This window comes from Serinus canaria, chromosome Z, assembly GCF_022539315.1.
Source record: "Serinus canaria isolate serCan28SL12 chromosome Z, serCan2020, whole genome shotgun sequence".
In the NCBI taxonomy this organism is placed as follows: domain Eukaryota; kingdom Metazoa; phylum Chordata; class Aves; order Passeriformes; family Fringillidae; genus Serinus; species Serinus canaria.
In genome coordinates, this window is record NC_066343.1 from 68,089,099 (window position 1) to 68,116,241 (window position 27,143).

The 27,143-nt window shown below is 48.8% G+C and overlaps 3 protein-coding genes across 19 annotated transcripts in view; 1 reads left to right on the top strand and 2 right to left on the bottom strand.

Moving 5' to 3' along the window:
- UBAP2 (ubiquitin associated protein 2) overlaps positions 1–14,663 on the top strand; it is a 418,367-nt gene extending 403,704 nt beyond the window's left edge. For all 17 annotated transcript variants that reach the window (XM_050987429.1, XM_050987419.1, XM_050987427.1 and 14 more), the window contains 7 exons: positions 6,639–6,717; positions 7,782–7,996; positions 9,317–9,416; positions 9,489–9,596; positions 10,954–11,021; positions 12,001–12,192; positions 13,669–14,663. In XM_050987429.1, the coding sequence (XP_050843386.1) occupies positions 6,639–6,717; positions 7,782–7,996; positions 9,317–9,416; positions 9,489–9,596; positions 10,954–11,021; positions 12,001–12,192; positions 13,669–13,764 (858 nt within the window). In that variant the 3' untranslated portion in view covers positions 13,765–14,663. The remainder of the gene's footprint in view (positions 1–6,638; positions 6,718–7,781; positions 7,997–9,316; positions 9,417–9,488; positions 9,597–10,953; positions 11,022–12,000; positions 12,193–13,668) is intronic.
- Positions 2,845–3,567, bottom strand: LOC108962800 (interferon-like). Its single transcript, XM_018920083.3, has one exon. The coding sequence runs from the start codon at positions 3,565–3,567 to the stop codon at positions 2,845–2,847; it is 723 nt and encodes a 240-aa protein (XP_018775628.3).
- Positions 14,664–19,532: 4,869 nt separating the features above from the next.
- Positions 19,533–27,143, bottom strand: part of UBE2R2 (ubiquitin conjugating enzyme E2 R2) — a 52,201-nt gene continuing 44,590 nt past the window's right edge. Inside the window, exons 4-5 of the mRNA XM_030237105.2 lie at positions 21,835–21,969; positions 19,533–20,525 (exon numbers count right to left, since the gene is read on the bottom strand). Of these exons, the coding sequence (XP_030092965.2) occupies positions 20,306–20,525; positions 21,835–21,969 (355 nt within the window). The 3' untranslated portion in view covers positions 19,533–20,305. The remainder of the gene's footprint in view (positions 20,526–21,834; positions 21,970–27,143) is intronic.

The following is a 27,143-nucleotide window of genomic DNA, read 5'->3' on the forward strand; positions in this document are numbered from 1 at the left end:
TGGATAGGAGCATCAGGAGGACAGTGGTACAATGTGGAAGTTTAATCTTGAGGGGTCCTGATGTGTACCTGAATATATAAGAGAGCTGGTGGAAAGCTCACCAAGCCATTTCCCATAATTTACAAGCAGTCTTGGCTAACTAAGGAGGCCCCAGGCACCTGGAGTGTGGCCAGTGTTATGCTTATCTTCAGGAAGGTCTATGGAGCTTGGGGCCTGTCAGCCTGACCTCAGTGCTGGGGAAGCGCATGGAGATCTTCTTGAGTGCCCATCACATGGCACCTACAGGAGGTCCAGGGGATCAGGCCCATGGGTTTGTGAAAGGCATTACTGCCTGACCCAATCTCCTTCTATAACACAGTGACTCTCTTGGTGGATGAGGGAAAGTCCGGGCATGTTGACTTCCTGGACTTTAGAAGTCTTTGACACCCTATCCCATAAAATTCTCCTGGAGACACCTGCTGCTTGTGGCTTAGATGCTGTGTTCTCTGAGTTAAAAACTGGCTGCTGGCCTGGCCCAGAGAGTGCTGGTGAATGGAATTACTTGCAGCAGGCAGCTGGTCACTAGTGGTGTCCCCCAGAGCTCTGGACTGTACCGTTTTGTATCTTTATTGGTGATCTGAGTGAGGCAATGAAGAGCTCCTTTAGTCAGCTTGAGGACAAGGCCAAGCTGGGTGTGAGTGCTGACCTGCTGGAGGGCAGGGGGGCTCTGCAGAGGGATCTGCACAGGCTGGATCCGTGGGCCATGGCCAATTGTGTGAGGTGCAAGCAGGCCAAGTGCTGGCTCCTGTCCTTGGGTCACAACAAGCCCCTGCAGCTCCAGGCTGGGACAGCGTGGCTGGAAAGCTGCTGAGTGGGAAAGGGCCTGGGGGTGCTGGTCAGCAGTGGCTGGACACGAGCTGGATGTGCCCAGGTGGCCAAGAAGGCCAATGGCACCGGGCTTGTGCCAGTAATAGAGGGGCCAGCAGGAGCAGGGCAGTGCCATCCCCCTGTGCTGGGGCACGGGGTGCGGCCACACCTGGAACCTCGTGTTTGGCTTTGTTTGCTCACAGCAAGGAGGACACTGGGGGAGCCAGAGTGTGTCCAGAGAAGGAAACAGAGCTGGGGAAGGGTCTGTAGAGTGAGTCAGATGGAGAGCAGCTGAGGGAACTGGGTGAGTTTAGTGTGGAAAAAAGGAGGCTCAGGGGAACCTTATCACTCTCTACAACGATCTAAAAGTAGGTTATAACTATGTGGGAATTGGCTTTTTCTCACAGCAATTAGCAATGGGAAAGGAAAATGGCTTCAAGTTGTGCCAGTGGAGGTTCAGGTTGGATATTAGGGAAAATTTCTTCACTGAAGAAGTGGTCAAGCATTGGAACAGGCTCCCTAGGGAAGTGGTGGAGTCAGCACCCCTGTAAGTGTTCAGAAATTTAGTAGATGTGGCACTTCATGATTTGGCTTAATGGTATTTGGTCAGAGGCTGGACTTGATGATCTTGGAGGTCTTTTCCAACCTTAGTAATTCTATGATTCTATATTTGGTCCCCTTCTTTCCTCACTCAGCTAAACGGAAAGTGATCAGTTGTGTTTGCATGGAGCAGTGTCCTTGCAAACTTCCACCATGCAGTGTTTAAACGCAGGAAACAATCTCTTTGTCCCATGCAGGAGGAGGCCAGAGCTGCTCACCTGGGGAGATACTTCTGGGTTGATGGTTGGAGGGTGAAGAAGCAGCTGGTGCTGGTTATGCATGGGCAGTTTCCTTCATGAGGGATGCTGTGCTGGTTGGGTTGGACCATGTTGAGTGAGTGTGTTGGGGTGATGGATCTCTTTGCTTGCTAATGATGTGTTGGGGTGAAGAAGGACAAGAACAAGGTGCTCTGTGTACTGCAGCAGGTCCCTGTAGCTGCTGGGATGTAAGCACAGCCAGGAGCATCCTGAACCAGCTGTGGTGGCTGTAGGAGAGCAGTGAGCAGTTCTGGACATCTCCTTTGGGTTTTGTGTCTTTTTGGTGTTTATTGGGTGGAGTTAGTAGCACTGGAGTTCTGTTCCTTGTCCAAATCTCTGCAGACCTTTATGGGTCCCCTCCTTGATTCTTTGAGGTGCACCTTGTCTATGCCACCCTGTTTCTTGCAAAGCAGTGCTGTGGCATTGCAGAATGGTTGTGGTGGGATGATGGTTTGGAGGTGGCTTTCATGTCCTGGCAGTATTGGAGGGTCTGGAAAGGAGAGTGTGGTGGTGGAAGAGGAGGAAGTGTGCAGAGCAGGCATCATGCCATTTGGGGCAAATTGGTGCCCCAGTGGTCTGGCAGCTGTAAGAGACGCCTGGGGGCTGCAAGACCACCATTCCCTGAGAAGGGTCTGCTGTCCATAGCCTTTGACCCAGGCAGGAGGCATTGGCAAGATGGGCTGCAGGAGGGAAATTCATCCCCTCACAGCCTTAAGGGTCTGTGTCTTTGCATGTCAGGTATAAGCATGAAGCACAATGACCACAGTTTGGCTTTTTCATTCTTTTCTGCTTTTACAAAAAGTCTTTATTTCTAACAAAATAATAAATAAATAAATAAACAAACAACTGAGTTAATTAATTAATTAAATAAGTAAGTGAACAGAGTTCTGTAATAAATAGTGATTGGAATAAGAGTCCCACCATAGTTCAACAGTGTCCATGATCCATCCCTTCCCGTTCATCAGGCGAGGTTACAGTCTGGATGAACGCAGTAATTCCACAGGTAATAAGTACCATCCATATCCCCAGTGCCTTGCAGCTGTCCATGAATGTCTAACACAGAAATTTCTTCTTCCTTCCACCCCAGTGGCTGTGGTTTGGGTGTGGGCTGTGCCACAGACTGGCCCCAGTGTCACCACAGTCATACCCCTTTCCCCATCACCTCAACACTCGGAAGAGATGTGACTGGTACGAAGTGATCCCAGCCTGGGCTGCTGCCATCACCACTCAATCCGTGGCCGCTGGTGCTGGCTGGGGATGGGTGTTTGCTATCCGTGGGTTCAGTGGGGTCCAGAGCAGCTTGGTGCTTCATTCGCCGTATGAGTGTGTCCACGTGTTGGAAGCAGACAAGAGCTTCGAGGCGGACGTGGTCCCAGGCGCAGGCGCTGTGCTGGTGGGCGTGGAGGAAGAGGTGGATGTCCCTGAAGTACTTGTTGATGGCGAGCAGCGGGTTGCGTGGTCCTTTGAAGGGCGTGGCCTTGTCGGCGAGGCATTGCTCCAGGTGGTGGATGTGGTGCTGCAGCTTGTTGAGGAGGTGGTTGCGAGCCTGGCTGGGCCAGTGCTGGCGGGTGCCGTTGGAGCTGAGGGTGTGGAAGAGGTGCTGCAGGATGCGGAGGGCGGTGGCGGCGGCTTGCTGCGGCAGGAGGTTGTTGTGGAGCAGGGTGTCGGGGAAGACTGGTGGCTTCTGGAGGTGGCAGAACTGTGTCATGCGTGGAGCCATGTCCTGCAGAAGCTGGAGTGCGTTCCCAGGATCGTGTGTCCGCAGGTGGTGGCACCGGAGGCCGGTGGCCAGAGCCACGATGAGGAGCAGCAGTGCCAGGGTGCTGTGCCACAGGCGAGGCTGTGCGCATCCAGGTACAGCCATGGTGGAGCTTTGGGCACTGTGCAGGAGCCTGCTCTGCTCGGTAGTGGTGGCTGCTTTGCTTGGGGAGCTGCTGGGTGTGCAGTTTTATACGGCCATGGCTAGGCTTTCCTTTCATCACCATCCTCTGGATAATTTTCCTTTTCCGTTTTCACTTTTGTTTTTTCTGTTTGCTTTCTTCTGAGGGCTTTGGTGCTTGTCTGACCAGGAGGGGACGCTGCTGTGAGAACAGGAGCTGACATTTTCTCAGGGCTGCTGCCAGGGGGAAGCCTGGTTACTGAGCTATTACAGGAGACCAAAGTGTGACAGAAGTTTTCTGGCTGGCTGTGCCGGGGATGTGTTTTAGGATTGTCTTTTCATTTGTTTTGTGTGTTGCCCTTTTTGGGAGTTTATTTAACAATTTCTCTACATACCAGCATCTATTTTTTTTTCTTATTGCATGTTCTAATATTATTTGTATATAGTGTTTATTTTGCATGTTAATTCGTGTTTTCTTATATTTTTCATTGACAAATATTGTTAGTCTCTCAGTGTTTTTAAAATCTGTTTATATGTGTATATGTATATATTTTTTAATGCTTTTTTATTTTTTCTGTGGTACCTGCAGCTTTTCTAGTGCAAGAGTTTTTCCTCACCCTGCAAAATCTTGCAGAATATTTTTGGAGCCATCTCTCATACCCCTGTATCCAGAGTTAATTACCCTTGGTATGTTAGTAGTTAGAAATAAATGCACAGATGTCACAAAAGATTTTTCATCAACTATTCATGCAATGTTTCTCCTTTCTGGATTTTGGGTTTTTTTTATATTGTATTGTAAATTCTTTGTGAAAATGTGGCAGTGTTAGATGGTTTGGGGGCAGGAGCAGGTGGGAATATTTCTATTTCATGTGCTAGTCCACTTAATGTGAAAAGTGAAAGTGGGCAGAGTTCCAAGTGTGAGTCGTCACTGCTTGCTGCGTAATTTCCAGCAGCAGGAGATCCCCATGGTTGCTAAAAAAGCAAAAATGGGATTTTCTCCTGAGATGTTTTTTTAAATTTAACTCAAGTAATGTGACTACTGTTGCTAAAAAGTCTCACTGTGGATTTTTTAGTTGTTTGGATTCTTTTGGTGTACGTTACATTGGGATATGTTGTCTTCTCTGTTCATCTGTTGCAAAGATCTTACAAATGCATCAGCTGGTGTGTGCAGTACCCAGTGAGCTGCTGGGTGGAACCCAAATCTGTTATGTCTCATCACTTTCCCTTTTTTCATCCTTTTCTACTCACTTTTTGAGCCTATTTCTGATATTTCACTTTTGGCTTTAGGCAGCTTCTCCTTTTGTAGGTCAGGAGATATCTATGATGTTTGAAAAACAGAGTGTCTTCCCTGATATTTTCCTTTAAGCAGGCATGAACTACAGACATAACTGCCTTGCACTCATATTTTCTAATGAGTTTTTGCTTTGAATGTGTGCATGCACAAGTAGGATACAGATATTCAGTACTGATGTGGTTTTCCCCTGCCTGAGGTGCAGTGAGAATAATTGCTACCCTTAGACCCTCTTCTCATGCAGATTTGATTATATTTTGTCCAGTTCGTATAGAGGGAAAATGTTAGTATGCCACTTCATATCAGCTGAACGTGTTCACATCTCTTTTCTAGATCTTCTTTTTGTGGTATTTCCATCAGAAGGTTATGAGAGTGCTGCTTTTGAATAACCTGCTAAGACTGCTAATGTGAATTTAGTTGTGTTCTGCCAGGTGATTTGTGCTTGTGTTCCTAAGGGGGGAATTACGAGGAAGGAAAGGTTGATGATATAATGGCAGCACTACAAGTCACAGAAGGCACCTACAATACTAAAACTTTGCCATATTATTTCATGTCCAGTGATGGAGGATTGGGTGTAGGAGACAAGGAAGGGATGCACAGAAGTGGAGCAAAGTGGAGGGTGCTGTCCACTCTGAGAAAACACTTGAGGCACTATGGCATTTGCAGAGAAGGGTATGATAAAGGAAGAGAATTTTCCATTATTTAAAAATGTGTGGAAATTGATACATTACTACTTAAAGCACTATCTATTTTTGGATTGGAGGTGGTGAAGAGTAGACATGAAAATTAGGAGGAAAAAACAAGATTATCAGACCCACAGGTGGAGTTCACCCAGACAGAGAAAGGCAAACTTCTTGCCTTTTTCCTCAAACTGAGATCAAAATACTGCTTGGTTTTGCTAGCACATCCTGTCATTTCAAAGTGCAAGCTTTCTAGTATTGCTTACCTTCTTGTAGAAGACCTAGAAGAATGATCTAAGGCAGTGGTTTCCACCTTTTTTATGCACTCACCTTCAGTATATTTTTATTTCTGAATTTTATATACATATATCCCTGTACTAATACATATATTATAAAACATACACAAAGATAAAATGGAGAAAGGAGAGAAAGGGTAAACAAACACTGTTTTAAAATTCTCTCTTCAGTTATATTTGTCAAAGGTACGAAATCCATTTTCTTCCTGCAACCCAATGGCTTGGGATGCACACCCCACTTTGAACACCCTGACCTGAGGTCTCCTGTAAAGTAGTTTAAATAAATTTTCCAGTCATCCAATAGTAACTGTTTTTCTCTTTCTTTTGATGTTTTTGCTGTTTTCATAGCTGACATTTCCAGTTTTAGAACACAGGGCATGGTACAAGGGCAAAACCCTTAGACTTACATCAATGTTGTGATTACAGTCCTGGCCTGACCCCAGGCCTTTGACTCTTAATGCTCAGTTCTCTTACAGGCTGTCTCACTGGAAGATGTTAGTTCAGAACTGGGAGCTGTGTGGGAAATCACTTAGTTACTACCTTTAACTTACCATTAAGAGATGAAATATTTGTGTATAACACTAAAAGTGGCTATAAAGTAGGTTTATTTTTAGCTTTAGGATCCAGGTAAATTTTCAGCTCTGCTGAACAATGTAAGGTCAGCTTCCAGTCAAACCTCCTTTAGTTCTTGCTTTCAGAATTTTCTTCTGTGTCTAGTAGGCAATTCATAGGATGTGTCCAGCTGTGTTCCAGTTTCAGCTATTAAAAAATTGTGTTGTCTCTTCCAAGGATTACTATGGAATTACATTCCCGGCTCCTGCAACGTTAACAGGCAGAGATGGGAGCCTTGCTAACAACCCATACTCAGGTGAGTGCTAGCTTAAAGATGATGATGGCAAGTGAGATATGCTGGTTTCTCAGTGCAGGTCATCCTGCTCTTGCTCTAAGAGGAGTTGCTTTTCCCTTCTGTGGTCAAAGAAGTCCTTCCTTGTTCCTGCTCTTGCTCTTTAGCTGTCATTGTGCAAAGATGATATTAATGCCATCCCAGATTTCAGCCAGTGGTTTTCATCCACTGCCAATTGATTACAGCTTAAAACTGTAGCCATAGGCATTGTAGTTCCTATAATGATGGTATTAAGTGCTGTCATACTTCCTAGTAACCAGCAAAAAGGAATACTGGTTGGGAGTGAGGTAGAAGGGATTGATGTATGTCATCTCCTTGGTAAACATGTGAAGATGCTGCTCTATAGGCTGCCAGAAAGTACAAGTGTTTGTGAATTTTCTGCTTCATTATCACTTCTCCTGGGAGGCTGTTTTTGGGTTAATAACTGAATTTCCCTTCCTGCTTCTTCAATAAGGTGGCCCACGATGCAAGCCTTGCTTTCCTGGCCTTCAGCTACTGTCTTCAGAACTTTGGTGGTGTGAGGAACTGGACATCTTAACTAGTCATGCTTGACAAATAAACAGACATTGGCAAAAATATGCAGAACACTGCCTGTAAATCCTAACCCACTTTAAGCCCATGAAGCTTAGCTAAACAGGTTAACCTCCAGGAGAGTCACACTTTAACCCAACAACCATTGGCTCTCTGGCTATTTACCATGCTTCTGCTTTTAGCATGTTTTACTGCAATGATCTGATAGTAATGAGTCTGCTCAGACCATGTGAGATAGGTGAGTATTGGCATCTCTCTTTATCAGTGGAGTAGCCATGGCTCAGAGTTCTGTGCCACAAACAGGCAATATCCCTATTCCTATGGCTGTCAGGAACAGAGACTGGGTGAGGGCTTCCCATAAACAACTGCAGGCTTTCAGGTGCAGGATGTGTCCTGTTCTGTAGTTGTCTGCTTCTGTTCAGAGGATATAAGTCCATTGAATTCTTCACCTTTGCAGTATCTTCGATAGTTTTTCTGACCAGTTCTTTCTTTCACAGGTGATGTAACAAAGTTTGGCCGTGGAGATACTGCCTCTCCTGCTCCTGCAACCACTCTGGCCCAGCCACAGCAGAACCAGACACAGACTCACCACACAACTCAGCAGCCCTTCCTCAACCCAACCCTGCCCCCAGGGTACAGCTACACAGGGCTCCCTTACTATGCTGGGATGCCAGGTGTTCCCAGTGCATTCCAATATGGGCCAACCATGTTTGTAAGTGCGACAGCCTCAACTGCAATGCTCCCTGCATGCTTCTCCAGTTTTGCTTTCTCCAGACCAAACACTCCACTTCTTGGAAATATAGGAAAGTTTGGGTTGGAAGGTATCACCCAAGACTATCTTGTTCCAATCCCCCTGACTTGGGCAGGGACACCTTCCACTAGACCACAGGTTGCTCAGAGCCCTATCCAGCCTGACCTTGAACACTTACAGGGATGTTGGCCATCCACATCTTCTCCAGGCAGCCTGTGCCAGTGCCACACCACACTCATAGTGATGACTATTTTCTTTATATCTAATCTCAATCTACCACCTTGCAGTTTGAAACACCTGCCCTTCATCCTGTCGCTACAGGGCCTCGTAAAATGTTTTTCCCATCTTTCCTATAAGCCTCCTTTAAGTGTAGAAAGGTCACAGTAAGGTCTCCCTAGAGCCTTCTTTTCTCCAGGATGAACAGCCCCAACTCTCAGCCTGTCCTCAGAGAAGAGAGGAGCTCATACCCTAATCACCTTTGTGACCTCCTCTGGATCTGCTCCAACAGGTCCACAGCTTCCTCATACTGAGGACTCTAGAGCTGGAGTCAGTATTCAGGTGGATTCTCAATAGAATGGAATAGAGTCAGCTTCCCCAGTCTGCAGGAGATCTCCAAAAACATGCAGCCTGAGAAAATAGCTGCTGTCTCATCCAGAAGAAAGCAAAATATTTAAAAGGCCAGAACTCATGGACCCCTGTGCAAGTTTCTGTAAATAGCTGACAGCTGCATTTTGTGGGCTTGCTGTTCCTGAAAGCCCTTACTAGTCCTTGGAGAGTCAAGGGTGGACCCAAATCTGAGTCAGTGAGCTGAGAGAGCCTGGATGGAGGAGACCCCATTAAGTCAGAGAGCAGAGCTGGAAGTCTCAGGAGGAAGGAGGTTATTTGGGAAGAGGTGCTGCTCCAGGCAGAAGGGTAGATGAGGCTATTTAGGGCCCTGTAGGCTAGTATTTTATGAACAGCCTCAGGCAGGAATTGATATTTACTTTGATCCTGTGGTTGTTCTCAGGTTTGTGGGTAAAAATTTGCTGTTTACATTCAGCATATGAAAGAAATGCACAACCTGTTCTGAGGGAGGGCTGCACTGCAATCACAGGGACAGCTCTAGGAGAAATCCTGTGGCACAAATCCACTATAGCAAGTTACTGCTGTCCCATGCCATCCCAGTCCTCCCAACTCCAGAGTGAATTCCCGACATGAGGTGCAAGGTGCCTTCCCCACTAGATGGCAGAGGGAGCTTGTGTTCCAGCTTGTGTTCCACTTCTGTTCCCGTCCTTTGTCCAGGTACCTCCAGCATCTGCTAAGCAGCACGGAGTCAACCTGAACACAGGGTCGACTCCCTTTCAGCAGGCGAGTGGCTACAGCCAGCACGGCTACGGTGCAGGTAAGGGCTCAGCCCCTGCCCCGTGCGCGGAGCCGCTCGCGCACCCTGACGCCCTTGTTGTGCTCCCGGCAGGCTACGACGACTCAACGCTGGGAACGGCAGCTGGAGACTACAGCAAAGGAGGCTACAGTGGGTCATCTCAAGCACAAAACAAATCTGCTGGCACTGGACCTGGGAAAGGTAACAGTTTGAGACTGGAGGTTCCTCTGGAGTGGGATTTAGCAGGGGAAACTCCCAGTGCTGTGCAGTCAACGCAGCAGCCTGCTCTAAACAGGGCCATGATCCAAGCTGTTTCTCCATCTCCCGTTCACAAAGTGCTTTTCTAATGACCCAGTTGTTCCTTCTGAACCTCATGGCTCAACTTCGCCTAGAGGTTTATGAGGCTTTTGCACAGCTTGGTCCAGTTACACATGGGAGAAATGGTAAGCTGCTTCCTAAGCCAGAGCTTTCTTTGCTGAAGAATATAGTGATTCTTCAACAGTGCTGTGATTTGGAAACTTGAGCAGTTCAGTGCTGTTGCTGAAATGATCCTCTGCCCAATCATAGCTAGATTTTAAGTTTCTTGGTAGGCACCTGAGACGTTCACATGTTAGAGAGGAGCAGGGCACTTCACACGTCTCTGGGCTGGCTAGCTGCTGTCTGTACGCTCTCATAACATTGTATCGTGCTTGGAAATGTTTCCTTTGTGACCATAAAAGCTGAAGAATTTATCCAGCTCATACAAAAGCTTTATTTGGCACATGCTGGTTAGATCTGAGAAGCATATACTGGGCTGCTTAGCACTATATGGTTCATCCTCATCCTCTCAAGCAAATAGCAAGCATTTGCTGTGCATTTGAAACACTAGGTGGTTACATTCTTTTCAGTGGAGAAGCAATCCAGAAAGTGTCCAAGCAATCCAGCAGTGCCCAAGGAGGGTTACAGAAGCTTAGAGCAGTACCCTTGAGCTCAGATCTCTGATTCACCAGACAAAGCAACCATTTGCTTTATTCTGATCCAAGTGGAATTATCAGAGCCACCCTCTGTAAAACTGTGAATAAATGTCTCTGAGGCAGTGATGGTGATTCTGTCAGGGCAGAGGAGCACTGCAGACTTCACTCTTCTGTAGCATGTGAAAGGACAGAGGCTCAGATGTGCAGGAGATGCTGAGTCTCATCACTCGGGGCCACTACTGGAAAGCTCTTGAATGCTGCAACAGAGCCAAATGCACCTCTGATCCTAGGGGAATGCTGGCTTTTTGTGGGCTTCAGTGAGTGGTCGGTGCAGCCAACTGCTGCCTGGTGAAGTGCATTGGAATCCGGCTGTTAATGGCTGGGTGTGGACCTGGGTGATTTATCCCAGTGGGCTTTTGCAGTGGGAACAAGAAGCTGAGCCCTTTCTTCTCTTCCCGGGTGGGGTGCTGTGGGACTGACATCATGGAGAGCCAGCAGGGCAGTGCATCCCCTGAGGCTGCCAGAGGTGCCAGGAGCTAAGCTTGGGCTTGTGCTGGCTGGTGGGGTGACATTCTCTCACCTTTGGTGGTGTTTCTGTTTTCCAGGTGTTTCTGTGACCTCAAGTAACACGGGTGTGCCTGATATCAGTGGCTCAGTCTATAACAAGACTCAGGTGAGGAGTGTTGGACCCTCCTCCCTCAGGGCCCAAGGCTGATGACTCCTACTCCCAGGCTGGCCAGTCTCAGGGTCAGCAGGCCACGGCATCTCTAACGCTGGCTCTGTTTGCTGCTGGAGTGAAGTCTCATCCTCTGTCCCACTGTTTCTGCGGTGTCAGCTTCTGACAGCAGCTGCTGGCAAGGCTCAGTGCTCCCAGTGCTGCACACTGCCCACGCTACACCATGCCAGCAGTGTCCTGGGTGCAAATGAAGTTATGGGTGTTAGCATTTTTAGTCCAGATAGCCCCCAAAGCAGGTGAGTTGAGAGGCTGTTTGCTTTCCATCAGAGGGACAGACAGTAGTGCCCGCCTCTAGTACCCAAGGGTCCCTGTCCCAAGCTCTCCCATGGCCATTGCTCAGTGTGCAGCTTCCCAGGCAAAGCAGAAAGTGCTTTGACAAGCTGTGCTGTGCAGTGGGCTTATGTCCAGCTCCTATTTGCTCCTCCCTGCACCCTCAGTGGGGGAAATAGGTGTCTGGCTGGCATCTATACTTACAGGTAGGAAGCCAGCTGTCAGCTCCATGCTTAGAGGTCAAGCTTTGGCCAGCAGGAGGAAAATATTATTGCAACTTCCTGCATTTTTGTTGGGCTGCCCTGGATAGGTTGAGTAATTCTAGGCTGAGCTCACTCACTGGGGGAAGGAATGATTAGGCAGCTGCTACGATCCCATGTCCCTCTGAATGGAAAGAGGTCAGGGAGAAAAAAAACCCTCACTGTCTGTGAAAATAAAAATTTCAAGAGCCATTAGAGCAGAAATACATCCAGCCATTAGAGCTGAAACTCATCCTCTGGTGTGCTTGCAGGTAGTCAGTGTGACTTGGCTTCCTCAAGGGGTAGGTGAAAGGTTCAGGTGATGTGTGTTTGGGCCACTCTTGTTCTGGTCTCGCTGGGTCTACTCACAGCAGTGTCTGACACTGTGCCCATTGCCCCCCGTGCAGACGTTTGACAAGCAGGGATTCCATGCTGGCACTCCACCTCCCTTCAGCCTGCCTTCTGCTCTTGGATCCACTGGGCCCCTCAACCCTGGTGCTGCCCCGGGTTATGCTCCAGCCCCATTTCTCCATATCCTCCCTGCGCATCAGCAGCCTCATTCCCAGATGCTGCATCACCACCTTCAGCAGGATGGGCAGGTGAGTCAGCCCCTTCTGCCTCTGCAGCATCCCCAAGAGCACATTGCTCTGCTTCCCAGCTGGGTCTTGGGGTGTTTGTTGCCATCTGCTGTTTGCTTTGCTCACTGGGAAAGGGCCTTGGCAGCAGTGGCTGTTGATCAGCATGGGGAGGAAAGCTGAAGTTCAGCAAGGGGAGATGCCACTTCTATCCCTGGGGAGAAAGCAGGCCTGTGCACCAGTACAAATCAGGAAACACCTGCTGGAGAGCAGCTCGGCAGAAAAGGCCCTGGGGGGCCTGGTGAGCACAAACTGACCATGATCCAGCAATGTGCCCTTCCAGCAGAAAAGGACAGTGGGATCCTAAGCTGCACCAGGCTCAGCATGGCCAGCAGGTGAGGGGAACTGATCCCTGCCCTCCACTCAGCCCTGGTGAGGCCACAGCTGCAGCATCGTGCCCAGTGCTTGGGTCCCCACTGTGGGACAGACATGGATGTGTTGGAGTGTCCAGGGAAGGACTGATGGAAGGGCTGGATCCTGTCTCCTGTGAGAAAGGCTGGGGGAGCTGGGACAGTTCAGCCTGGAGAGCATTGAGGGTGGATCTCATCCATGTGCAGAATGGGAAGATGTAAAGAGAATGAAGCCAGGTTCTTTTCAGTGACAGGAACAGGGGACACACACTGAACACAAGAGGTTCCCTGTGAATATCAGAGAAAATGTTTTTGCTGGGATGGTGACCAAGCACTGCCCAGGAAGTTGGTCGAGCCTCCGTCCTTGAAGTTGTCTGGGAATGATGCTGGGCAGCTGGCTTTTAGGTGATCCTTTGCTTGAGCAAAGGGGTTGGACAAGATACCTCAAGAGATTCCTGCCAACCTCAGCCAGGCTGTGACTGTGTGAAGAGCCCATCCTGCTGTGGGCTGGGGAGGGATGGTTTGTGGGTTGTGAAGCTGAGGCAGGTGCTGCTGTCCCCTCTCAGGGGAGCACGAGGGCAGGATCTGAGCACTTAAGCTGTGATTCTGGGGAAGAAACAAACATCCCCTGCAGGTTGCATGTGAGCTCTGATTCAGTTTCACCTGCACATGTGTTTACTTTCCTAACACTAAATATGCCCTGGAAAAAACAGTGTTCAGCTTTAGAGTCCAGTAATAGGACAGGATTTTGTGCTCCAAATGTGTCACATCCTTGTCTGGCTCACCTTGGGAAAGCTCCTTTGCTGTGCCTGGCCCTCCTTCTCACTTCCCTTGTTCTTGAGCCTCTTGTGCTTGGGAGGCAGTGGGGTGGTGCATCCCCAGGCTCCTGCTTGGTGTGCCCATGGTTGCTGGTCCTGGACTGTGGGATGTAGAGGTGGTGCAGGGCAGAAACAGATCTGTTCAGGGGGGAGCATTGCTGCTCTCCTTGGTGTCAGGGCTGTCCCTGGCGATGCTGGGGTGCACTTTTCTTCCTGGGAACGCTGGTGCTGTGGCAGCTGATGCTCCTGTCTCCTTTGTTTCCCTTTTCTAGGGTGGATCTGGCCAACGCAACCAACCCAGCACCATGCAGCAAAAGTCTCAGGCTACCAAAACCGCCTATGGCACTTCTCCGTACTGGACAAACTAAACCCGAAACCGGGGAGGGGGGAGAGAATGAAAGGAGAGGAGGAAGAAAAAAAAAAAAAAAGATAAAACAAAACAAAAGAGAAAAAAGAAAATAAAAGCTGAAGCCCATTCTTGGAATTATTGGGAAAAGTAACTGCTCAGCCAAACGTCTGTGCGGGGAGAACTGCAGCCAGCCAGCCATCCTCTGTGTGACTCGCCTGCTTCCTCTTTGAGTTGCTGTTATATGTAATATATTTATGTATGTATTTGTAAATGTAATAGAGCCTAAATGTGGTTTTCCGCATCTTGCAGCCTGTTTTATTTTCTTTGTCGGAAAACTAATTATTCATTTTCCATCTGCACCAGGGCATCGTTCTTTGTTTTGTATTTCTAAGTTCTATGGGTTTTGTAACTCTGTCAGACAAAGACAAACTGCGCCCTTTTTTTTTGGAGCTGGAGCACATTTATTTAATGCAGTTCTAAATTCAGACAAATAAGGAGACCTGCCCTTCTGAAAACCTAAATCAAGATGTGTTCTGTTGGTTTGATTGTACCCCCCGACCCCCAATATACCTGTTATTCTAGAGGGGGAAAATAAAAGAAAGAAAAAAAAGTTCTGTGGGCCTTCCCCTTTCTTTCATTTCCTCCCTCCCTCCCCCCCTCTTGCTGTGGAAGAGAAGCTCTTGTGGGCAGTTTCATCACTGTCGCCTTGAGCTGCAGTCTCAACTTTAAATTTTTCAATTTTTTAATAATAATAAAAAGGACGGGTTTTAGTTTTTGTTTGTGCAGGGTTTTTTTCTTGGTGTTTTTCTCTAGCAAGAGACTTTGGATGGCTCAGTGTGTCCTGGAACCTCCTTTGCATCATTAGAGGCAAAAACTATGTAGCAGTTTCTTAAATAAAAGTATAAGCTGTGTCTTGTACCTCTTTTTGCCCTGAGCCACCTTCCCAGGAAAGCCAGAGCTACTGGATGGAAACTTCATGTGTCCCTCCTCACTTTTTTTAAAACAAATACCTTGGAGGCAACTCCTGATCCTTCTTGTCCTGCACCAGTGCAGTGAATGTTCTAGGAGTTTCATTTCTTAATAGCCCCTCCTCCACCTAATAAATATCTGATCATACCACTGGTGTTTGTCTGCATTTTCAAAGGCTCCAGGAACAGTTTTACTTTTACAGCCTGTCCCTTTCTGCCTGCTTCTACAACAGCAGCCATGCTGGGGGGTAAGAGCAGCTGGTGGGTCTGACAACAGTGAGTTCACCTGTGTGCTGAGAGCTCACTCTCAGGCGCCTACAGCAGGGATGAGATATGGGGCCACACCCTCACTGCTGCCGTGAGCAGCCTGTTCTGCCTTTGGTGTCTCCTAGGGTGGTGCTCTGAGTCCTTGTGAGCAGCTGGGATTGGTAAGGACAGAGCACAGCTGCAACTCTGCCTCTTGCTTTGCTCACAAGGTCCATAGGCTCCACTGGGAGGAAGGACAGGGGTGTGAGAGGTCTTGAGGAAAGGCTCCTGCCCCAGACTTACCCTTTGATCACCCTGTCCCTGTGCAGCAGAGGAAGTGGGCAAATGTGAAGCACAAAACAGGCAAGGGGTTTTTATTCTTTTAGTATCCACAAGAAAAAAAAGAAGTCTGTTTCTACCCTGAGAACCATTTTTCTTTCTCTGTAACCAGCTCTTGGGCCCTGTGAGACCCATTTGTCACCTAGGCCTCTCCCAGCCTCTGAGCAGCAGAACTGCAATGGCATTCCTCTGCCCTGAGTTAGGTTTTGACACTGGTTGAACTCCAGCAGCTGCTCCAAGCCCTTTTCAGCTGCTGCCCTGCTGCCAACAGCTTTGGGGCCTGAATGTCAAGGAGGGCAAAAATGTTTCTGCAGGCTGGGGCCTATCAGTTTCTACAAGACTGCACCAGCAGCTGAACCCTCACAGCAGCAGCACCTCATTTACCCAGTTCAAAACACAGACTGCCCCAGAGCTGCCTTTACTCTCAAGATCTTGTTTACAGACATCCAGTGCTGCCCCGCAGGTGTAGCTCAGTTCTTGCGTGCCTGTCACAGTCCAGAAGCAGCTGGAGCTGGGGAAAGGCAACGGGGGAGAGATGGTGCCAGCCCCCAGCAGCCCCTAAGCCTCAGGTCTCACACCTCCCCAGCTGCTCTGGGGTCCTGCTCACACCGCCACAGGCAGGCTCCTGTCCCCTGTGAGATTCAACAAAATGTCTCTCCCTTCCCCTACACTGACACTTCAGCAGGACTTGACTGCAGCAATTTCACTCTCTGAGCCCTGTTCCACTGATGGCAGAGGCAAGGTTGCCCAGCTGCACTTGGCCACCAAGGAAAGAAGAGGAAAATCCCCAAGACTTTGCTGTCCCCAAGACTTACCCAGGGCAGGGTGGGCTGGAGCCCTTGCCCTGCCTTTGGTCCCACACAGCTGCTAGGAAGTAGCTGAAGGAAGCAGCTGCTGGCAGCTCAGGGCAGCCTAGTGCTGTAGGGTCAGGCAGGAGATAAAAGCAGCCCAGATCCCAGACAGCACCATCCCTCCCAGTCCATTTCCATAAATTGGAGACTGCTTTGGGAAGGCAGCTCCAAAATGCCATCACCCATCCTCCAGCTCAGCTGTGCAGCAAAGCACTTGGGCTCCAGCCACATTTGACTCAGCAGTTGCTGCGCTGCCATTGATACCAAGTGCAGCCGGTGCAACTCCGTAACACTTGTCCCACTAATTTTAGCTCGAGTGCAGCAGCCGGGGCACTGCAAACACCCTGCCCCCCTCCCGAGCCTGCAGAGAACAGCACGGGACCGGCAGGGCTGACACCTGGGAAGGCGGGCAACCATGACCTCAATTTCTCTGCCAAAGTTGCTCCTCGACCCAGCGGTCAAACACCTCCTCCACCCTGCCCAACCCTTTCAGGAGCACCATGCTCCTGCCCCGCCAGGGCACTGGTCACCAGTGGCTCTGGCCCGAGTCCTGCATCCCTGCTCCAGTCACATGAATCCATGGGCCACCTTCTCACTGGTCTCCCCCTTCCTTCTTAGGAAGACTAAATACAGCAGCAAAAGTCAGGCCTTTTGCCAAAGTCCTCTATATCAGTTTGTTCTTTAGTCTTAGGTGCAAGCAGCTGTCAAACTGCAGCATTATTCTGAAATCAACTTAGAGATATTGGTGTATAAATGTGTCCATTGATACCAGAGGAGCAATGAATTCATGAACAGCTGTTATTCAAAGCTTTGAGGAACCCACGCAATGCAACCAGCTCAAACACGGAAATAACAGCACGGAGATATTTTCATTTCACATTTTTATTAGTAGACAGATGTGCAGAAAAGACAAAATATAACTACTGAAGGAGAAGACAACACAAAAATGCATCAGTTAATTCTTTCTGGTAAATTATACTGAAGAAAAAAAGGAAAATATCTGGGAGTTCAGCTAAGAAAACTACTAAGAAATCTAGTGTACCCTGCTGGTTTCAGAATGGTTGAAAACTGCATTTGAAGGGACATGTAGCTGCAAATGTAAACGCTAATATTGACTGAAACAGGAGAAAAGGGGTTAAGAAAAACCCAGAATACACAGAGCAGGTAAACATTTTTCTGCAATCTCTTAAATAGTTTCAAAAAAATCCCCTCATACTTCAGTTGTATTTCAAAAAAAGGAAACCAGCAAGTCAACAAGCAATGACACTGCACAGGACAGTGGGGAAGAGAAATTAGTCTGGTTAATGTCGGAGCTCTCAAAAGAGGTTGCTTTTTTTGTCATTAAAAAAGGGTAACAGAAGAGTCATAATAATGCATCTTACAACACCAAGCTTGGAAATACAAGTCACTGGAGAGTATACAGTGAAGACGGTCAAAAGTACAAGGGAAATCCTGAAAGATGCAGTATCCTCATTTCCAACCAAGTCATCAGCAAAGCCAGTGCTGCCACACTCTGCTTCTTCTTCACCCCCCACAGCTGCCTGAAAGTTGAAGGTTGGTGCCCCTGCCCTGGTGTGGCCCCGAGTCCAGTCCTGCAGCCAGGAGCATCAGGGGCCCATTTGTTAACCCTGGCGCTGCCCTCGCAGGGCTGGTACGAAGCTGTGGGTGCCTCACATGTCACTAAACTCAGGGGAGCCCGGCTGCAGGCTCCAAAAAGAACCTGGGGCTGGGTAAGTCCTTGCTGGAAGAAGGCTGACACCTCAGGAGGGCGTGGCTGCCTTCCCAGGTAACATGCAGGCAGGAGGTCGGGAGGCCGAGGGAGCGCCGGGCACAAGGAATCGCCGCTGGGGCAGAGGGATGCACCGCGGCGGCAGGGACTGTCCTTGCAAACCCCAGCCAAATGACACTTTGGGAACAGATCTGCCTGGCTCACTTCATGCAGAGCCCCGAGGGCTTTCCTCTCCTCTCCGTCCGGGCACCACACTCGGAGCTTTTGCTCAGTCTTGCCCCGGGACGCAGCCACGGAGCGGGTCCAGAGCAAAGGCTGTTCCCACCGAAGCACTCCCGAGGGACCGCAGCTAGGAACGTACCATGGAAAACCCTGAGACACACGGAGGGGAGGCGCAGGCTGTGGTCAGGGTGATGCCTCTGTACCTGTGGGGACCGAGGGTCCCGCCCCAGCAGGGCCAGGACCTCCGAACTGCTCCCGGGGCTGCCAGGCCCGGCTGCAGATCCAGGGATCATACGAGAGGGGAACTCGGGGCACCGCACCACAGCCAAACGCGAGCACGCTGCAACGCGGGGAGAGCCGAGGGCCTGAGGAAGAGGGGTCTGAGACAGGAACATGCAGGATCCCCCTGCGCACGACGGAGCGCCCTAAGCTCTGCCAAGGGCTCTCAAAAACATGCGGGAGGCTGAGCTCGGGCCACCAGCTGAAGCACACTGCTGGAGAGCCGGCCAAAACCTGCTGCTGGCCTGCTCTGCCGTGGGGCTGCGCACCGCTGTGCCCCAGGGAGCCGGGCAGGGGAGAGCCCGGCACTGCCAGCCCTGGCCGCAGCACACACAGCCCGGACACGCCGCGGGCGCCAAAGCCAGCTCCGAACTCCGCCGGCCCGCGGGCTCTTCTCTGAATTCCTCTAGGAAACGCATGCAAAGTACTACTCTTAAAAAAAAAAAAAAAAAAAAAAAAAAAGAAAAATCTAATCTTTGCCCTCTTACCACTCTGCTGAAAAACCACAGTAAAGAATGTGACTCCATAAAAATGCAAGTGCTGGAGGAGAACAAACAGAATTCCCCTCTTTTCGGAGCTCTTCTGTGTGTAGTGAAACCCCAGTAACTTCAGCTTCTATGTTTAGCTAGAGAATTAGAAGGGAAGTCAATGCCTATAAAATGTGGGTAGAATTCCAGACATCATCAGGGAGCTAGGATCTCACACTGTATCACTTGGATTGTCTTTTTGAAATCATAAACCTTTTTATCTCCCATACAGTTAATTACCTTTTCTGTGTAAACAAACCTACGTCTAAGCAAGTGCATGTCAGGTGTTTTTACTCAGCTGCACAGAGCTGCACCTGTCCCCAGGTGACCTACACCAGTGACAGAAGGCAGCTCCAGATGCAGAGGGCTGGGGCTGCAGGGAGCAAGGGCTGCCAGCCAGCACTGGGCAGGAGGCTGCTGCTCTGTCCCACTGCCAAAAGTAAGTCCAGCACGAATGGTGGCCCTCTGGGCAGCAGGAGGTACATCTGCTCTCCTCCCTCCAGAGAGGCGCTGCTGGCAGCAATCTCAGCAGAATGGCTAAACTGAACTTTTTCAACCTTATCCTAGTCTGGGGGGAAAAAAAGGGAAAAAAAAATTAAAAAAAAAAAGAAATAGCAACCCAGGGCTCAGTTGTACAGATGTGAAGTGTTAAGTGTTTATTTTAGGTTCATATCACAAGCCTTTTCCAGAGACAAAGCTGATTGTGCCCTCTGGGGCTCCAGGAGCCAGCTATTTCCTAACTTAGCAGGCTGAAAAGGAATACTGTACCTTTCAGTGACATCCCATCAAGCTCAACACACAGTAGCTTTACACTCTCCGCCCCACACCTTATAAAGGAAAAGCCACCACCACAAGGCTAAACGAATGTACACACGCTATTATTGTAAATGGAGCAGCTAAACCTTGGCAATTTGCTTCGTGGGGATTTTTTTTTTCTTCCCAGTGAATGCAGCACTTTGAGCTCCCAAAAACCCAGCTTCCAATGGGTTTGTTCCAGCTTTAAATACATTAAACATCTCAATGCAAGACTGTATTTAATTCAAGAATCTAAACACGAGCAAACCTGTTTTGCTGTGAGCATTTCGTAGAGAAGTGAAAAGGGGAGTTTCTTTTTTAAAAAGAAATTGTAATACAGTGATGAAAGGGTTAAGAATGCAAGAATTCAGACATTCTGTGGAGGGTCTCTAAGAGGTCCATAAAAAAGGAGCGAACAGATCCATACAACAGGAGACAGCAGGAGACAAAGTTTTGTGTTGGGTTTTTTTTTTTGTTTTTTTTTTTTGTTTTTTTTTTTTTGATACCCCCCCCCCCACACTTTTTTGCTGGACTGCTGCTAGGTTACCGCTGCTCCCTTCTGGCCTGAGTCGGCAGGGCAGTACAGGGGCATAGAGGGAGCAGGTCACGACTCCTCGTTGCCAGAATCATCATCATCGTAACAGTCGGCATCCTCCTCCTCCTCGTCTTCATCATCAATGTCGTCATCGTACAAATCGTCGTAAAGCAAATCTGAACTGTTGTCATTGGAAGGCACTTTAGTTTTGATGCAGTACTCTGCCAGTGTAGTGGGGACCTTCACGCCATCCTTCTCTGCCTCAGCTTTGGTAGCCAAAACCTGTTTCCTGCGGGGAGAAGGACGCAGCAGGAATGTGAGCAGGGCCATATGCCAGTGGCTCAGCTCCCCACCCTCCTCTCCAGGCCCTGCCCTGCCCTCCTGGCAGCTGGGGAAGGGAGCTGAGGTTTGCAGGACACACCACAAAAACAGATTTGGAAACAGATTTGGTTCCTACAGCCTCAGGCCTGGGAGCATGCCAAGGTGGTTTGCAGCACACACACTCTCAGCAGCACATGAAATCAGTTATTCTACAAGCTCTACACTAGAGACCTGCCAGAAGCTAAACAAATTCCATTTGCTACTGTAGGGATGGTCAGGGATTTCCTAGGGTGATTTATTGATTCTGCTGCTGACTATTCTCCCACAGTATGCTCAAAACTGCAATTCCCACATACCTTTGGCAGCTTTCAGTTCCCACTGGAGGGTCAGAGCAGCTGGGGCTCATGGTAGCACCCCAGGACACAGCCTGGGGCTCACAGAAGCCAAGTGCTTTCCATGACCCCGAGCCAGGCCTGGCTGCTGCATCCCAGCAGGGAGGAGCAGATGGCAGCCTGCCCTCTCACCCACCCAGGGCCTGTCAGTCTGCCATTCCCTGTGTTGTGGAGTGTACCCAGCTCTGCTGGAGCCGAGGGAGCTGAAGGATTCTCAGCTCAGGCAGAGCACTGCTGGCCCCACCCAGGGCCATATCCTGCTGACCCAGCTGGCAGAGACAATGCAGATGAGGCCTTGTGCCAGCAGTTCTGCTCCAGGCTGGGCTGTCCCTCCACAGCAGCCCTGGCCCACACTCACATCATCCCCCTGCAGCTCCTGACGAACCATGGACTTCTCCAAGGGCAGGACTAAGCAGTGGCTCCAGCTAATCCAACCCAGTGCTGCAAGCCCTTGACAAATTCTGCTGATGCTCCATTGAATTGGAGGGACAAGATTATGACTCATGCATGCATTAAGCACAGAAATTAGTAGGATGCAGTCAGTTTGCATCACATCCCAAGCAATGCTTAAAGACAAGCAGGGACTTAGACTGGGATTTACTAGTAGCCAATAGGTTCTGCAGAGCATTATGACAGATTAGTCTGAAAAAAGAACAATTTAAAGACAAATCAGCCCGGTCCTCCTGCCCCAGAAGTGTGCACTGCTTCTGTGTGCTGAAAATTCTGGAGGGACCTGATGCATGGACTTTGAATAAGAGACTGAAGTTAATTTCCAAATTACATTCTGCTGCAAGAAGCTGGTTTCAGCAAATTCTGGAAGCAGCCTGTTTGATAGGATTTAAAGCAGAATGCTGGTAGCCCAGCATCACAACTGGCAAAGCTTACCTTATGATTTCAGCATACTCCTTGTCTTTTCCTTTACTGTCCCTCCATTTCCTGAACATGACTGACGCATCCACATTGGCTGGGGAGAATGTGTTGGGCTCATTAAGCAAAGAGATTACACTCAGTAAGATAGTCCTGAAAGAGGTAACCACAACAGCAGAGTCAGAACTAATGCATTCATGGATTCTGGATATCCACAACTTCTTTAGGTGCTGCATCATAAACTTGTTTGAAGTCAAGTCTTAAGCTGAGGACAGTGTTTTTAAGTGAGAACAAGTATTCATGAACCTCAGGCCCTGGACACTGGTGTAGGGAAAGTGATACAACACAAACCTCATCTGACTACAGACCATTGTGTCTGTGCTTGGGACAGGGCAGCACAGAAAGCTACAATCAGACCAGAATTCAGCTTGTCTGCTGAACTATCCACAGATGGCGTGAGGCTGGAACTCTGCCCTGTGAGCTGTTCCTGGTGGCTTGCAGCCTCCAGCAGGAAGCCAGGCCAGGCTGTTTGCCTGCCCTGCACAGGGAGAAGGACCACTATGACCCAAGGCCAGTAGAAAAGGCTGCACTACTTTTCCCCTGTCCTGCCAGGTGGTTGGGAGGCTGAGATAGGGCAGGACTCTCCACTCCTCAGTTTGTGCCCCACCCAGGCTGCAGCAGCAGCTCTCAAGCACAGCATGGGGAAGACTGTGGATGTTTTTCAATGCCCAGGCAAGGTGCCAGGGCCCAGTGGGATTCAGCTGCTGGTACTCAGCAGAGCCAACATGAGCCAGTCATGTAACCTCTGGCAGGCAGGCAGGCAGACAGACAGTCAGTCAGTCTTCCAGGATTTCCAGCCAGCGGCCCAGCTCTGCTGGCATTTACTAGCTGCAAACACCATCCCTTTGTCCACAGCTTTCTCTAGCAGGTCCTAGAACCCTGCACTTGAGAGTTGCAGCCTTAGCTGCTCACACTGTGCCTCAACTAGCACAAACACCCATACCCAGCCACCAGCTGTAGCTGCTACCATGACAGCATCACCCATCCCAGTGGTCCTGCCAGCAACAGCTTCTCTTTTGAGTGGAAGGGACAAACAAGGGACAGGGAATAGCTCTTGAAACACAGCATTACCCAAGAGCCACTTTGCAGACCTTGATTAAAGGGGACTGGGAGCCACAGTCGTGTTCACACTGATTCAGGGGCATGTTCAGAGCACATCTACCAGATCATATATCTGGGTACAATTCCAGGAAATGCTTGGTCATTTGGATACTGAGTATCTTGAAAGGTTTTGAAAATAAACACTTGTATCTGAACAGACTGTTCAGCACAGCTATCAAGAGAGTCTTATACAATTCATTTTCTAAATTACATAATTCTGTATGAAAAGAGAACAGCAGCTCTGGAAGAAACTGTCTCATTGGATTGGAATGATGGGCATAAGGCATCATTTTCTATTTCATCTCAAGAATTCATTTAATAGCCTTTAATTCTCTGCAAACAGGCCAACATGTCAGCTCCAGCATCATGCAGAAGCTTTCTGCAGAGCAAACAAAGTCTAGGGAAGGCCAAGGACAGGAATTAATATCTGGATTTAGCATCTGCTCTACCACATTTCCATCAACAGTGAGGAAAAGCCAATTTTCACTGTGGTGTCCAGACACCAAAGTTATTGCTTCTTAAATACACCAAGACAGCTGTATTAGAAGTGAAGCTCTCTGAGCTCTTCCTTCCCATCCAGCACATTAGACCAGCTCCATCACTGCTGGTATCTTTAAGAGCTGGACAGTGTCCTCCAACTCAAACCTGTTGGCCAAGGTACAGTAACAGAAAGGCATCCCAGCACAGGGGATCTGACAGGACTAATACCAAAAAAAATTAAACCATGAGGGACTGAAAACCTCAGCACCAGATGCAAACTGCATGGGCTGGGTATGGGCTGAGTCTCTGGGATATTGTAGGGATCTGTCTCCCCTTCAGACAAGGCTGCTGTAGCATGGAAGAGCAGCCAGCAGAGGCTCAAGGAAACAGACCTGTTCTTGTTTTCTCTCCTGTATCAATGTAAGAAGGCCCAGACACTGATCAGTTTCTTCCCAAAGTGACATGATGTAGAGTAGCAGGTGTTCCCAACCAGCACATCCTATTATACTCCTTGCTGAAAAAGGAATTTTTTTTTTAATTCCAGCTATTATCCACATTTTACCTCTCAGAGCCACCTCAAGAAGTAGGTATAGATTGGTCCAAGTGCATTTTTGCCTTCTGGTATAAAGTCAAAAGTTTTAGCCTAGGCCGCACTGATATGTTACTGGATCAAGCTGTTTGTGCAATTTGCCCAGATTCCAGGCAGCAAAAAAACCCCAAGACAAATGGAAATCCTCAAGAAACAAAGTAATAGGCAGACAGTTCATCACCTATCTGCAGAAGATACAGGTGTACAGTACCTTGAATACTGTGTAGAGTCCTGGCCTGTGCAGTTCAAGGGCAGGGGAGACAGGGGAGATGTGGAGAAGGACAATTAAAATGATCAGAGAGCCTCAACCCCAAGCCTTCTACCACTCACTCAGCTCCATGGGACACAGGAAGCAGTATTCTCTGTCAAACACATCAGAGCTGCATTCTTTCACATCTTGCTGGGTTTTGCTGTGTTTACTTATGCCTGCATCACCTAGCTCCCAGTGATGGGGAAGTCCATACTGATTGTGTTTCAAAAAGTAAATGAGCCTGCTTGACACCCTCAGAAGCACAGGTGAACTCTCACAGTTGAAGAATGAATTTTCCCCTTCAGACATTTCAACACCGCTCATCTGTGGGGAAGAGTCAACACTTGGCAGGATTTACAGAATTCAGCAGCAGAAGAACAGCTCCTTCCCACATCTTCGGCCCCTCTGCCTCCTGTCTCACACTTTGGAGCTTTCCCAAGCCAGATGGGACCCCAGTGGGATGTGCTTCTGCTGGCACTCTGCCCAGCTGGTGATGGTGGTAGCAGGCTAGAAGTGAAGGACCAGTTTTATTTTCATTTGCTGGTACATTCATTTGCTGAGAAATGTTTTGACCTATCACCTTTAAGCCCAAGACAATTCAAGAGCATGAGCACCAAAAACTGCAACTGTGGCGAGGGACAGCAGAAATTAGAGAACAAGCACCATGCAAAGTTCCGTGTCAGTCTCTAGGGTTGAGTATAATGAAATACCCAAAATGTATGTGCGATATATGTAATTAATGCCCAAAGCTGTCTCCTTACTTTGAGTTAAGGCTTGTCACCTAGTTGATTCTTTATCTGAGTGTCCTGTAATGAGAATGAAATTCAGCTGTTTCAAAAACATGGACAGGTTAGGCCTTGAATGTCTCTGGTATTTAGTGATCCTTTGTATTTTGTCAGGAAGAAAACCAACAGCTGTTCCCAACACCACTCAGGAGGACAGGAGACAGACAGACAATGGAAGGCAAACAACAGGCAGAACTCTGCAAAGTTGCTTCTACTGGTCAGAATACTCAAAAACATCCTGTATTGGATTTGCAGGGCCTAGTTTTATTAGCCAAGGTGCTACAAGAGTGGCTTCTGTGAGAAGCAGCCAGAAACTTCCTCTATGTCTGGCAGAGCCTGGCAGCTCCAAGGACAAATGTGCCACTGGTCAAGGCTAGGACAACTGGAAAGGGTGGTAATGTCTCTGTGATAACATACTTAATAAGAAAAAAGTTTTAATCGTGTCCAGAGAAGAACAGAGTGAGAACATGTGAGAGGAACAACCCTGCAGACAGCCAGGGCAGTGTAGAAGGAGAGGCAGGAGCTGCTCCAGGTACTGGAACAGAGATTCCCCTGCAGCCTGTGATCAAGACAATGGTGAGGCAGCCCAGGGAGGGCACAGGGGAGCAGAGTTCCACCTGCAGCCCCGGGGGGAGCCCAGGCTGGAGCAGGGGATGCCCAAAGGAGGCTGTGATCCTGTGGGAAATGCATGGAGAGAGCAGCTCTCACTGGAGCAGCTTGTTCTTGAAGGACTCCATCCTGTGGAAGTGTGACCCACACTACAGCAGTTTGGGGAAGACTACTGCCCATGGGGTGGACTCATGCTGGCAGAGTTAATGCAGAACTGGCACACTGTGGGAGGGATCCAATGGTGCAGCAGGGGAACACTCCTCATCCTTAGCAGCAGGAGAAACAATGTGTGATGAACTGACAATAATCCCCATTCCACTGCCGCCATACACTGCTGTGGTAGCGGGGGGGAGCTGGAAATGAGGGAGGGGTGGGGGGGAAGGTGTTTTTAAGGTCTTATTTTATTTCTCATTCTCCTGCTCTGATTTTGTTGGTAACAAATTTAATTAATATCTCTAATTCTAGCCTATTTTGTCCATGATGGTGTTTGGTGAGTGATGCCTCCTGGTACTTATCTGCTGCCAAAGAACATCAGAACAATGAACAAAGTAAGGTTGTGAAGACTGGAATAGCTCAGGTAGACTAAGGCTGGGAGCAAAAGGGTGAGCTATTTCTTGCCCCAGGCCACATCAGGATACCTAGGAAGGGGTGCAACACACAGATGGGCTCATGACTGAGGGATGGACCTGACCACAGAGGCCATCACCCAAATTATCCACAAATGTGAAAGATGTGCTGCCATCAAGTGAGCCACACGAGTGAAATATCCCTGGAATAGAGGGCGGTGGCTGGGTTTCCAGTGTGGTAAGGCCTGGCAAATAGATTACACTGAGCCACAAACATGCTGAGGCAAGAGTTACATACTCGCTATGTCAGAGGCAACAACTAGCTGGAAATGTACCCAGTAAACCATTCCACTGCTTGGAACACAATCTCAGGTCTTGACAGACACATTTTGTGGTGACATGGTACCCTAGAGAGAACTGAATCAGGCAATGGGAGTAATTTTCAAAATCATCTCATAAACTCCAAAGCAAAGAAACATTGAGAGAATATATCACATCCCTTACCACCAACAAGCCCCTGGAAAGACTGAGAAATGCTGAAGACTGTTAAAAGTTTTAGGTAATGGGACATGGAAGCACTGGGATGCAAATTTTGCAGAAGCTACTTGGCTGGTCAGTGCTAGGGGATCTGCTAACTGCACTGATACTGCCCAAACTACACCCACAGACACTGTGGGAGGAGATAAGGTCCCTGCACTATGCACAGGAAAGTGGCTGGGGAAGTCAGTGTGGATTCTCCTCCCATGGGAAAAGGCAAATACATTGGTAGGATTGTCTTTACCCAAGGACCTGGGTGTACTTGGCAGGTAATGTGGAAGGATGGGGAGACCCAGTGTGTGCCTCAAGGAGATTCAACCTTGGGGGAAAAACAAACTGTGTGAGTTTTA